This window comes from Amphibalanus amphitrite, unplaced genomic scaffold, assembly GCF_019059575.1.
Source record: "Amphibalanus amphitrite isolate SeventyFive unplaced genomic scaffold, NRLGWU_Aamphi_draft 001443F_arrow, whole genome shotgun sequence".
Classification (NCBI taxonomy): Eukaryota; Metazoa; Arthropoda; class Thecostraca; order Balanomorpha; family Balanidae; genus Amphibalanus; species Amphibalanus amphitrite.
The window spans coordinates 109,332-122,587 of record NW_024882936.1 but is presented as its reverse complement, the minus strand read 5'-3'; the positions used below and the strand labels follow the sequence as shown (position 1 = coordinate 122,587).

At 52.0% G+C, this 13,256-nt stretch overlaps 1 protein-coding gene across 4 annotated transcripts; it reads right to left on the bottom strand.

The window, feature by feature from the left end:
• Positions 1 to 635: 635 nt before the first annotated feature.
• On the bottom strand, positions 636 to 11,705 carry LOC122373104 (DDB1- and CUL4-associated factor 12-like). Of its 4 annotated transcripts, none has more exons than XM_043350876.1 (7): positions 11,653 to 11,705; positions 6,293 to 6,936; positions 5,757 to 5,957; positions 5,143 to 5,331; positions 4,194 to 4,449; positions 3,687 to 3,838; positions 636 to 2,636 (listed from the first exon to the last, which is right to left on the bottom strand). In XM_043350876.1, the coding sequence occupies exons 2-7, from the start codon at positions 6,704 to 6,706 to the stop codon at positions 2,457 to 2,459; spliced, it is 1,392 nt and encodes a 463-aa protein (XP_043206811.1). In that variant the 5' UTR covers positions 6,707 to 6,936; positions 11,653 to 11,705; the 3' UTR covers positions 636 to 2,456. The 4 variants fall into 4 exon arrangements, with proteins under 4 accessions (XP_043206811.1, XP_043206813.1, XP_043206812.1 ...); XM_043350878.1 differs by having other exon boundaries at positions 11,625 to 11,661; XM_043350877.1 differs by having other exon boundaries at positions 11,634 to 11,661.
• Between the last annotated feature and the right edge of the window lie 1,551 nt (positions 11,706 to 13,256).

The following is a 13,256-nucleotide window of genomic DNA, read 5'->3' as shown; positions in this document are numbered from 1 at the left end:
GAAGTGGCCCTGACCGTGCCGGCCGGCGAAAATGATGCTGTCACGCTAAGTTCACGGCTGAAGGGCCCAGCCAGTGTGGCGTAAGGAAGAGACCCGACATGCCTTTAGAAATCCCGTAAGTGGAAGTTTGGAACCGTCTGAGTCCAACAGATAACCAATTCATCAACCTAGCGATAGTTTTACCAAATGCATTATTTTGATAAACAAAATACTACCTATAGCAACCAATTTAGAACAGTGTCAGCGCAAAACCGTACTACATTGAAGTTAGTTCCGTTAAAGTTCCTAGATGGCGGTAGCGTCAGACGCCTGAACGGATACTGTGCCGCATAGCTCTTAGCTCTTTCACTGGGGCACTAGATGTCGGTGTTTCAAGCCCCTGAAGTTATACTGTGCCGCAGCACTCTGCGTCGCTTCTTACCGACCAAGGGGCACGGAAAGCTGCGAGCACGCGGCTCCGCGTAAACACAGAAAGCTCAGACGGTTTATCGGCCTAATTTAGGCTCTTCGTCAACATTATGTGATGCGAAGCTATCCTCGGCCACGCAAAAAGGCCGGAGCCGAGTACGGACTCTGGCGGGACTTAACGCGGTTCTGCCACTGTACCAAGCATCAAACCAAGAAAAATCCAAGTATTTTGCCACAAACATGTGTAGTGTATTGATGGAGCATGATCATATGCTCCAGTCATTTGTAACAATAAAAAATCGGATGTTGACAACCGATCCGAGCAAACCGATACTGTTCACCCACAATTTGACATAACGGCATTAAAAAACAGAGGTGATTAAAATTCGGCGTATCCGAGCTGAGGTTCAGCCTGCAGTCGCTGTCAAACGACCGGACGAATTCCAATCACTAGCTATATAGGACGTCTGTCTCGGGCTGTGTCTGGCCTGAGCTAAGTATGAGCCAATTTTGTCTCGGATGTGTCAGCTCACCACTTCAGCCACATACCACGAGGCATCACGTAAAATGACGTCATCTGTGCACATGTCTCGGAGATGTCTCGGAACTGAAGTCATTAGGCGACTGAATGCTTTAAAACAAACTATGGTGCAGAACTATGGTGTTCGACCTGGCTGGAATTCAGATATCCCAAAACGAAATCTGCCAGAAAACGCTCAAAAGCGCAAACTTACACGTACAAAACGTCAAGCATCAGGCACCAAGTTTCTAACACAGGTACAATCCTAGTCCACACATATTCCACGCACACACACGTCCATCTGCGACTATGAAGCCCCGCCCCCCCGAGCTGCATTGAAAGACGCACCCACCGCCCAGCGATCTCTCCGACCTTACACAGGCACCAGCCACTGCCCACTCGGGGATAAACGAAGGAACAACGTACTAAGGTTATCAATCGTCGCACCTTGGTCACCCCAGTCGGAACGGTCGGGTCATCACGCGCGACTCTTGGTGGCAATGAACGGGCAGAGCACATGAACGGGCACAAAGCACACTTCTCGATATGACCAGCGGATACATCGCACAGACGGGCTTCTGCAGCTCCATCGAGCAAGCTCGCGACGCAATATGATGCGAAAACGAGGTTCGCGACGAAAAATAAATACGATACCTACCATTAGATCAAGCCTGGGTCTTATTCCAAAAGTTCGCTACCAGGCACCGGCCTTCTTCAAAGCTCGCTTCGGTTGATGAGACATCGTAACTTCGTAAGTTCACCGGTAACGGCAACAGCGCCCATGAATTGCTAATTTAAAACGAGTAGAAATGAACACGATACATGTAACTAGATAGCATAGAAAATATGCTACATGATAGATAAAGGTGAATATTAAAAAAATTAGTGTCCGGTGACAAATTGGATCAAACGTGACAAAACAGGCTACTTTTCGCTAAAACAGGTCGAGATAAAACCAGCTAAAATTGTCGGCTAGAATGCGCTTAAAACAGCACAAACAGCCCCATCCACCCACCCAGGCCGACCATTTGTACGCGGCACAATCAGGAGGACAGCACCTCCGTCTGGGTTTCGATGAGATCGCCTCTCGCTGGGGGCCGGGTCAGTGAGCTCAGCACGAGCTCGGTGGGAGGCCGCGGCACCAACGCACCGATGAGGTAACTGATGCACGCGTCAGTGGGCGCGCGCTCCCGGTCGCTCTCGAGTCCCGTCCGACCGTTCTCAGGCACTGGAGTCAGTTGAGCGTCCGTCGGGCTGTCGGGCCGACCGGCCCTGCCTCAGTGGCTCCATCAGCAGCGGAGTAGCAGTGACGGTAGCCGGATCACAGCCCCACCGGCGTCAGTCATCGCCAGAGACTGGGGGGCGAGCTCCACTGCAGCGCTGGCCCGGCGCCGCGTCGGTCCGTGGTAACACATACCACATACCACAGTGTCCGCTGCACCAGCCGACTCCTTCTGCAACTGCATCACCATATCACCCGGACGCACCCACCCACTCCACCCAGCACCAAGTCCCGGCGGCGACGCGGCTACATCCACAGTCCGGCGTAGCAGCCGCGCACGTCCACGCTCAGCGGGCCGCCGGCGGTGAACAGTCGCGTGCCGGACGCGTCGTAACAGTGGGTGTAGATGGCCGGCATGTGGTCGACCTGGTGCGCGCCGCCCGCCGCCGCGTCGTGGAACGCCGGCTCGTCAGCGCGCGGCGACGACTGTGGACAGACAGTGGGATCAGTGTTAGGACGAAGTCCACCTCAAATAGTCAGCTGGCAAGGACGGCATGATAGCGACAGTAATTGGAAATTTCCATCGGCACGATACAAGACGTTACGTAAAATAGCTACGCGTTACCACGTTGCCTGGCGGCATCGATTATCATTATTTTCGTCCAACACCCATTTCCTGGGTAGCATAATGTATCGGTGTCACAGAAATGGCCGACAGCGCCAACACAGGGTTATACCTGTCAACAGCTCAATGGCCAAGAGCCATTGAAGCAGGCTCGTGGGTCCCGCGTCAGTGGGCTTCATATACCATGCACGAACAATGAAAGCCCATACAGGCACACACCCGCTGGGTAATCGCTCAGCACCACTACGTCAACCGCCTAGGAACGGGCGCGCACAACAAATCCGCAATCGATACGCGGTGCCTTTGTCCTGCCAGAACTGCGAGCGAGACCCGTTCCCATCCGTGAGTCCACAAAGGAGCGGACAACAGCGGGCGGCGGCGTGGTCGGGCACAATTCACGCCGGTGCGGTGATCGGCCGGGCTGCATAGTTAATAATCGCACCGACAAAACCCGCCGACACCGCCCCGAGTAACAGAGAAACACACAGGTGACCGTCGGCCGGCCCGCCACTCACGTGAGAGGCTGGCGGCGCCCGCGGGCACGCCCCACAGCCGTGCACGCCAGCACCGAGGGTCGATATTCGACCGGCCGCCCGAGGTCAGCCTCCGACAGGTTTTGTCATTCTGTTTGCCCCAAGGCCAGTCGATCTTATTCTTGCATGCACCTTGCGTGGCGTGTGTCGTTGAAAGGCAAATTTACACGGGGCTTCAAAACATCTCCACTTTCAATATTAGTTCAGGTTCACAACAATTTCAGTTGGGCCCACCGCACATTTTTAGACACAGGAACGACTCAACACTCTCAAACACTAACTAGGAAATGCCCCTACCTCATACCCCACAAAACCTTTATATGGCATACACCGCCCCGCGAGAACCCCACCTCCCGTCAGCCCATTGCGTCTACTCACCGCCCATCCTGACGCTGCTTTGAGGACGACCGCGCGGCCCGAGCTGACCCCCGAGTCCAGGTACTTCTGGGCTCGCAGGTCGTAGAACATGAGCACGGCCGTGCCCGTGCCGATCGTCAGGATGTCGCCGTTAAAGGACAGGGACCGGATCCCTGTCGGCCGGCGGACGGGGCGGGTCATGGCCCATGGGTAATGACGCGTATGGGATTCGAAGGGCGCAAAACGCTAATATATTCGGCATCCTTATTGACTAAAATCTGTTGAGGGAGAAGTCATGGGCGGGAAGCCAACTTAGACCGTTCACAGTTTCACACAATACCCATTGCAAAATGGAAGCAAGTCCACATATTATGATGGGAGTACACGATAAAAATAATCTGGCACTTCACTCAAATAACCCATCAAAACACCCCCAGTGTAGCACAGTCTGACTAAGAGCAACTAAATGTTCCCTGCATCTAACACTGACTAACCCGCTTCACATTCCAGTCAAAGCTCTCCACTTACCGCAGCCGTGGTATTTAGCGGTGATCTTTTTGAGCACTTTGAGCGACTTGGAGTCGAGGATGGTGGTGTGCGACTTGGAGCCGACAGCGTACATTTTGCAGTTGTCGCCCAGCGCCAAGCACACGTTATCCATCGAGTGGGGCAGCTTCCTGGACAGCTTCTGCTTGAAGGCGCCGGCGTCGAACAGGTGCACGTAGGCGTTCAGCGAGAGCGCCACCAGAGACTGGTCACGCTGGTTGTACGCCAGCGAGCGGACCTGCCGAGGGAGGGAGGCGTGGGGGTTCACCAGGTGGCAGCAGCGTGACACCAACTTCACACAACGCATTCAGTTGCTGGAGCCTGTGAACAGCAAATCAAGGCTCTTGGCAATTTCACCGAGAGTCGTGATTCGTGATAGCTTTGTCAGGACATCGTTAATGGGGTATCAGGCCAGATTACTAGAACTCATGCCGCACATTTATGTAATCCCCACCCGGGCTGACGGAATCCCATTCACAGGGGTGACCGGCCGGGGCGGAGAGGTCGCTGACCCCGGCAGGTCGGCGAGCGCGCCCCCTCCCCGGCGGCGGGTGCGTGGTGGGTAATCCGACTGGACTGACACGCCCACACCAGCAACAGGCGACAGGTCAGCGACCGGATTACACCGCTAATACTGCCCCCACCGGTGTGCCGACACGACAGACAGCATAACGAAGACGAGGGGCGGCAGATTCGGGAACTGGGAAGACTTATGGAAACACAACTGACAACACGGACAACACAATAAACCAGTCAAAACGGGCACAACCAGCAACTCACAGCTGCACAGCCCAACGGCCGAAACGAATTATACAACCCTCAGCAAGCAGTATGGACAGCATAGCGGCCCAACCAGTGAAAACGGAAACACAACCAATAACACGGACTGAACAGAGAACAGCCAACCAGCCAGACTCTCAATCAGCGGTACCTTGTCGGCGGTTTTGCACTTTTTGGTGGCCACAGCGGTGACGCGGCTGTAGGAGGGCGGCGCCTCCGGGTCCGGGTCGGGCTGCTCGTCGGGCACGCGCCACAGCGAGACGTTGGTGTCGCGGCCGCCGGTGGCCACGTACTGGTCATCCAGCCAGGCCGTGTCGTACATCCAGTCCTTGTGACCGTTCTGTGGGCGGGCAGCGGGGAGGGGTAGGGGTTATAGGGGCTGCTGAAGAGTTGGATTGTAATTGGACTGGAAGAAGATGGTGAGTGAGCGACAATTCATGCCCCATCTACATTCGAATTGAAGAAGACAAGGACAAATGCACACCATCATGTTACTATGAATAGCTGGCATCGTTTTAAACTGTAAGTGAAACAGAGTTACCTACTGGTCTGATCTATGTTTTAGCCAAGAGTAAGAACTGTCACTTTTTCTCACATCCAACTAGCCAGGCTAAGCACATTTTTGAGCGTGGAAATAAATGCGACGATAAACATTCCAGTTGATCCCACAATTCCTAGCCAGGGAGCCATGTGCCACCATTTCACCCCACCCTGACCCAGCCTTCGCTCCCATTCCACCCCTCCCTCCCCGTCCCCGCGGCGCACCTCTCCGACACAGACGGGGTCCAGTGTGGGCAGTCGGTACACGGCCAGGTCGAGACTGTGCCGCGCGCTGGTGGCCAGCAGCGTGCGGGACGGGTTCAAACTGAGCGCGTACACGCCGCCCGTCACCTCGCTCGGAGGAGTAGACGAGCGCAGCATGGGGATGTTGTCGATCCGCCGCGTGCGCAGGTTGTACACCAGGATCTGCCGAGGGCGGGGGAGGGCGGTAGGGTCACATCACATATCGGGGACGTGCTCATAAGAACGGCGACGATAGGGCACGAGCATTTGTTAACGGTAATGAACAGTACGAGGCCTGTAAGAAAGCCTCCATCCACTGCCAACAATCACTCAAAAACAAACCATTATTGAAATGACTTCAGAGGGCCAGGTGATGTGAAAAGTCATGAAGTCTAGATCGAAAGTTCAAAAATGCTTTACACAGAGCAAAATCCACAAAAAACTCCATCTGCCCATGAGGCAACCACACTTGTGGGTAAGAAACACACTATGAACCACACCATCTGCCCAGTGCCCACCTTATTACACTTGGTGCCAAACACCACCTGATTGTCGCTCAGCCACGAACTGCAGAACACCTTGTTGTAGTTGTTCATCGGGATGAGCCGCTCTCGCATCATGCTGTAGCTGAGCAGGTGTTTGGTGGCGTACTCGCGGACCAGTGTGCACGGGTTCAGCCGCTGCAGACCGCTCTGCTGCGTCATGTGGAAGTCGACGAAGCTGCGCGATGTGGTGTCGTAGCGCTCCCTGGTGTCGGCCCCCTGATCCTCATCCTCGCTGTCCGAGTAGTATATGAACTCCTCCGGCTTGCTGCTGGCGCCCCAGCTGTCCGACTTGATGATGCTGACATTGTCGGGCTGGGTGAACGGTTGCCGGATGCCGGCAGAGGGCGGACGCGAGCCCACCACCGGCCGGCGGCGCACCGTGGCCATAGCGCTGCAGCTGGGACGCCCCGCTGGAGGGGTCACCGCTGACTCAGTGCCGGCTACCGCTGGATACGGATCGGCCACCAGGCCACCCGCCACACAGACGTTACCCTCCTCTCAATAGCCGACCAGGGAGGCCAGATGCGGTTACCACTGCAGCAGGACCTTCAGCAATAACCAGCGGATAGGTGAACCAGGTCAATACTGTTCCAGCTGGATCAGTGAGGCAGCCGAACCTGAAACCATAGCAAATGGCACTCAGATCATTGGTGAGTAGACGCGTCAGCAGATTTGAATGCTAGGCTCTAAAATAGGGATGTGGAAGCTGCACTTCAAATCTGGTACCAGAGAGCAAAGACATCTGACCAGCAATGAACTTAAAACTTCTGCATTTTTGACCATCTGGGTGGGCAGGAAGGCACACCTACCTGCCTACCCTGTAAAAAAGAGCGGTTGAACTAAGACTTCAACTGAATGGCATTACTATCGCTAAGGTTCACATGCTTTTTGAAGTGATAATTTTGTTGCTTTCCATGTTTTTCAATGTTCTGAATCTAAAAATGCTGCTCACTGGTGCAGCAAATAGCATGATAATACATTGAAGAGAGGTCACCCGACCCCACCTTATCTGGCCCAAACCAGCTTTGACTTCTGCCAGAGGCAGGTATTAGGTCTTAGATAGGTCGCTGAGTTGGGTTGGGCTAGCTTAGGTTGGAGTAGATTAGACTGAGTTAATTCAGACGGTCCATACTCCATACTGCAAAGGATGGCTCGCAGGTCGACAAGGCGCACCGGGCCAAATTCAAACTCCGCACCAACCCTTCAAACAGAGCTGGAAAATCCGACCCAAAGTGGGTTAAGAGTCCTCCACACTGAACCCAAAAATGACCATTCTTAACCCTATTAGTGGCAGGCTCCTGGCTACCCCTATTAGTGGCAGGGGGGGGGGCTGTTTACGACCCCCCCTTGATATCTCGAGATCTAACGGGCCGATTTTCAAAATTCAAACGGCATTCGATTTCGCTCAACGTGATCTACATTTCTAAAAAATAAAAATTAAAAAATGTCAATTGGGGGGGTAGAGGGGGGTAAAAACGGGCAAATTGCAGATACATTTTAGACTGTTTATCACGGCCAGGTTTCTGAACCAATCTTAACGCAACTTTTGCCGATCGATAGAGAATGAACCAGGAATTCACATGGATCCTAAAAATATGCATTTTCAAAAATCATAGGCGGATACAGATCATTGAGATTTGGGGTACACAAAAAGTATAGTAAATAAGGTTTTTGTTGGTACTGTTTCTAAAAAGGGTGGTAATGGTCTTGTTATGTTACAATTTTCTTATGAGAGAGCGACTACAATTGTATTGGTCATGCATAGGCGGTGTCAGGGCACCTATGTTGGGAGGTAAAGCATAACCCCCCTTTTTGGACGCCTGGATCCGCCTATTATAGCAAAAACGTGTCAAAAGAGGATGCACAATAACTGTATATGTTATCACATGATGCCTTTCATTCACTGTTCGTAAAACTGGTGCAGCGTCGTGATCTTCGCCCAAATGACTCGCTTCACGAATAGGACCCCCCAATTCCCAGTGCTCTGGAGCCGCCCCTGGTAAAGTTATGAACTTGAAATTTTCAGGGAATGTGCCCAATTTAGTTTTAGGAAAAGTCAGAAAGTTTCAGCATCGTAGCTTCAGCGGTTTCGGAGATATTCCCGAAAAACCTGAGGGGTGGATGAAAACAACCCCCCCCCCCCCTGCCACTAATAGGGTTAATCTATAATGATCTCAATTAATAATACCAGTAAAACGCCTTTTGGGCGAAGAACGAGCGAGCGAGATAGTGAGCCCTGCACGTGCGGAAGGGCGAGAGGGTACTTTCAACGGGCTTGTGCAAAGCACCCTTCTAACCGGTCGCTAGCGGTGTACCAAATTTGAACGCAATCGGCCCAGCCGTTCCTGAGATCTGGAAGCGGCATTCTGCACGTGCGCACGTGCAAACGGGGTCCAAACTGACTTTTGCACGGCACCCTACTAATTGGTCCCCAACCGTGTATCAAATTTGAGCGCGATCGGCCCAGCCGTTCTCGAGATCTGGAAGCGCCCTCTGCACGTGCGCACGTGCAGTAGCACCCTAACCGCAACACATGGGAATGCATTGCCTGGTGGGTGCCTACCTGTATGCCAAGTTTCAGCGGAATCGCCCCAGTAATTACAGAGTTATTGAAATGGGAACAAATTTGGCACCTCTTCTTTTTGTATTTTGCACGTGCAGTGGGGGTCACTCACAAAGAACAAGGGTATCCGACCTTTGGTAGAATGGATGCAGCTACTCTACAAAAATTACCGCAAGACAATCGCCCAAGTGCGGCTGCTGAGATATGAGCCTCTCAAAATCACTACTTTTGCAAAACAGCTTGAACACCCTTGACTTTTCACGTGGCACGTGCCACGGCGGTCACTGAGATGTATCAAAAGTAGTCAATTACGGGGTAGTAGGGATGGCCGGGCTACCTAGCAAAAAAGACCGCAGGCCAATCAGTCTAGCGGTTGCTGAGATATAAACCTCTCAAAAGCGTTACAGGCCGGGCCGGGCCGCTCATAGTGAGATTTTTCCGTTATATTGAAAAGACTCGCTTCGCTCGCTGCGCTCGCTCACTCGTAATGAGCCGCAAGCGTGCCGTCGCCGTAGCATAGAAACGAAAAATAGGCACGCACCGCATGAATCAAACAAAAGAGCATGTGACGCCAATACAAGAACCATATCCAGAGCCTGCCCTTGCAATCCATTCAGGGTAATAGTTGTGCGATGTACCATGGTTACCCCATGAATGGTGTCGACAATGCCATTTAGGTAAACAACTTGGTAAGATGTCAGGGCCCCCGCCCCAGTTATAAAAGTAAAAATATGAAAGTCGAAATGTGAGCCCATTACAAGCATGATTTTCAACGTCACTCGTTAGCTCATTAGCCGTGACAAACAAATCTGATAGGCAAATCATTCACAGCGGATTTGCCTACTTGAGCCACGGCAAAAACGTGGTCCTCAAAGCCTGCCATCATCCATGCGCATCTCGCCCTACCACCGAGAGCGGAGGGACAACGCCAAACCCTTAAGTTACAAGCCGAACGCATCTTGTTTACTAATGCTGCATAACGCAACAACATCAGCTTCTTTCAAAACGAATTATTAGCTGCGTCGAACCTACCCGATAAATTGTTCACAATGTATTATTTGACTGCTTGCAGCGGCAGAGCAGTGGTCATCAGCCGTGCACATCTCGAGTCCGTCCCATCTGCCGCGCTTATCTTGATTTCTTCCACCATACCAGCCACCGCCGGGCGCCGGCGCGGGCGCCTCACGGAGGTGAGTGAGCGCCCGCCATGCGGATGAGTGGGACGCAGGCCGTGACATCCGCCTGGGTGGTGCGTTTCATGTTGTAGCAGCGCAAACTTGCTAGGTACCGAGGACAGTCGAGTGTGGGAACATGGGTTGGGCTGTATCATCCCTCTCCTGTCCGCTGTCCCATGCCACTCTAAGGCTCCGGGGGGAGGGGGGGGGGGCGGGGGTATGCATCTTACTTACTTACTTAGAAGTACAGAATTTAGATAAGCCACTTGGCATTTATGTCCGTTCCAGTCGAGTTGCTTGGTGTGAGTTTTACTTGTCTGTGTAGTGTGCACGGTATCGTGTATACGAGATTCGCCCAATGGGTGTCTAGGCGATTCTTGGACTGGTTGAGTGTAGACGCGTCGACGACTTCCGATGGCAGGCCGTTCCAGTCGTTGATAACCCTGACGGAGAAGGCGTTGCGTCGGACTCTGGTGACCGCATGCAGCTTCACCAGGCGCCACGAGTGGCCTCTGGTTTCACGGGCGGTTGAGCAGTCGAAGAAGTCGTGCGATTCCAGGTTGATACCACCATGAAGCATCTGGTACACCGCTATCATGTCACCGCGCCTCCGACGGTAGTACAGGGATGGCATCTTCAGCGCCTGCAGTCTCTCAGTGTAGGGCAGATGTCGCAGCTCCGGAACCTTCTTGGTCGCCCGCCGCTGGATGCATTCCACACGTTTCTGATCCGTCCGGTTGAAGGGGCCCCACACAATGTTCCCATATTCAAGGTGGGGTAGGACCAGGGTATTGAACAGCAGGGGTAATGTAGACTTATCGAACAGCTGGAACAATCTCTGTATTGTGGAGAGTATCCGCGACGCCTTGCTGACTGCCGCAGCAGCTTGTTGGCAACAAGCCGCTCAGAAGTTCCGGCATTGTTGCTGGAACTTCAATTCTGGGTCTATGGAGACTCCCAGATTTTTTTCTGCCGTCACCTGTTCCATTCAAGTGCCCTTCAGATGATAGGCTTGCTGGGAGTTCTGACGACCAATGTGTAGGACCTTGCACTTGCCAGCATTAAATTTCAGCTTCCATTCATCCACCCAGCATGATGCAGCGTCCACTGTCCAGGTGCCTCTGAACATAGGTGGCGGAACAGGGAGGGCACAGGGGCACCGTGCCCCCCTTTGATTTTGACATTTTAACTTTAGCCCTTTGGGCATTGCATGGGAAGAATGGGACCAAAAGTCGGCAGTGCCCCCCTTACTTGAAGGTGTTCTGCCGCTACTGCCTCTGAAGGGCTAGAGGGCCAGATGGGGCGTGAACCGAACAGTACATGTGCTTATGATAAGTGTTAGCCTCTGACTGGGGAGCCAGTTTCACTAATTAGCCTGCATGCTGGTGATTTCAATTCAACAAGCCTCTGCCAGAGTCACAGCAGGCAGCAGGGGATGACCAACATGATTGATGGGACCACCAGCCCTGGCCTGGTTGTTGTCATGGTATGAGTTTGGCACAGTAGGTATCTAAATACTCAAATAAAAGCATCTGAATGGGTAAAACTCAATTAGAATAAATCACACAAGAGTCACATCGAAATTCGAAACGAACATCGAGAGTGTCACACGAAACCACCAAGCAAGCCAAAACGTTCAAGGAAATGTAAATATGTATTGCTTTTCCACGATTAAATATAAAAATGACGTCATCGTTATTATTACACAGACTCACAAAATTCAATAAATTTGTGTTTTCAGAATGATTGAAGTTGTGCTCTATTTGTTGAAGACTATTTTCGATACACTTGATTTCGTTTTTTCACATCCCATACGGTAAAATGCCAAATGAAAAGCACGACTACCTTCCATTGATCAATGAAAGAAAAGACGTCATTTTATCGTAAACATCAAGCATCGAGACGTAGGCAAAAAGGGCAAAAACCTGTTCTAAAAATCTAAATATTCACTCTTAAGCTCTCCTTAAGCCAATCAACGGCTGCAACTGCTGCTCGCAGGCAATTGTACTCTAGGAATTCGTTCAAAAAGAATAGAATCACGGGAATGAGTCGGTGCCCTGACCCGTGATCGGCGGCCGGCATGTAACGGAAGTTGGCACAGATTCAGCACAGATTCAGCACAGCACAGATTCGGTAGGGGGAAAAAAGGCCCCGGTAGAGGGAAACCTTTATGACCCGTTTTCCCCTAGAAATGACGTCACAAAGAGGTAAAAATGGGTATCAATCGAAAGCTCTCGTTTACCCAGACACAGTCCCGCAGGAAAATTCCGCTTTTTTCCCATAGGAAAGTTTTTACGGGAAAATCAAAATTTTGGGTCAATGGGGGGTCCCCCCCGATTTCGTTCAAAATCGGCACACAGGTGCCCCACCACCAGCCGAGAAACTTTCCCCAAAACGGTCCCCGTTGCATTGACGTTTAAGGCCCTTAAAGCCCCGTAAACTCGTAAAAAATCCGTAAATTCGCCCTTGTACGGCCAAAAACGGGGCGCTATGGTGAAAATGGGTATCAATCGAAAGCTCTCGTTTACCCAGACACAGTCCTGCAGGAAAATTCCACTTTTTCCCCATAGGAAAGTTTTTACGGGAAAATCTAAATTTTGGGTCAATGGGGGGTCCCCCCCGATTTCGTTCAAAATCGGCACACAGGTGCCCCACCACCAGCCGAGAAACTTTCCCCAAAACGGTCCCCGTTGCATTGACGTTTAAGGCCCTTAAAGCCCCGTAAACTCGTAAAAAATCCGTAAATTCGCCCTTGTACGGCCAAAAACGGGGCGCTATGGTTAAAATGGGTATCAATCGAAAGCTCTCGTTTACCCAGACACAGTCCTGCAGGAAAATTCCACTTTTTTCCCATAGGAAAGTTTTTACGGGAAAATCAAAATTTTGGGTCAATGGGGGGTCCCCCCCGATTTCGTTCAAAATCGGCACACAGGTGCCCCACCACCAGCCGAGAAACTTTCCCCAAAACGGTCCCCGTTGCATTGACGTTTAAGGCCCTTAAAGCCCCGTAAACTCGTAAAAAATCCGTAAATTCGCCCTTGTACGGCCAAAAACGGGGCGCTATGGTGAAAATGGGTATCAATCGAAAGCTCTCGTTTACCCAGACACAGTCCTGCAGGAAAATTCCACTTTTTCCCCATAGGAAAGTTTTTACGGGAAAATCAAAATTTTGGGTCAATGGGGGGTCCCCCCCCGATTT

Bases quoted from the DNA above. Each gene is read 5' to 3' on its own strand.
- LOC122373104 (XM_043350876.1), bottom strand. From the start codon at position 6,706: ATGGCCACGGTGCGCCGCCGGCCGGTGGTGGGCTCGCGTCCGCCCTCT. The intron at 5,958-6,292 runs GTGGGCACTGGG...CGCCCTCGGCAG, and splicing joins TTGGCACCAAGTGTAATAAG to ATCCTGGTGTACAACCTGCG. The intron at 5,332-5,756 runs GTGCGCCGCGGG...GCCCGCCCACAG, and splicing joins ACCCCGTCTGTGTCGGAGAG to AACGGTCACAAGGACTGGAT.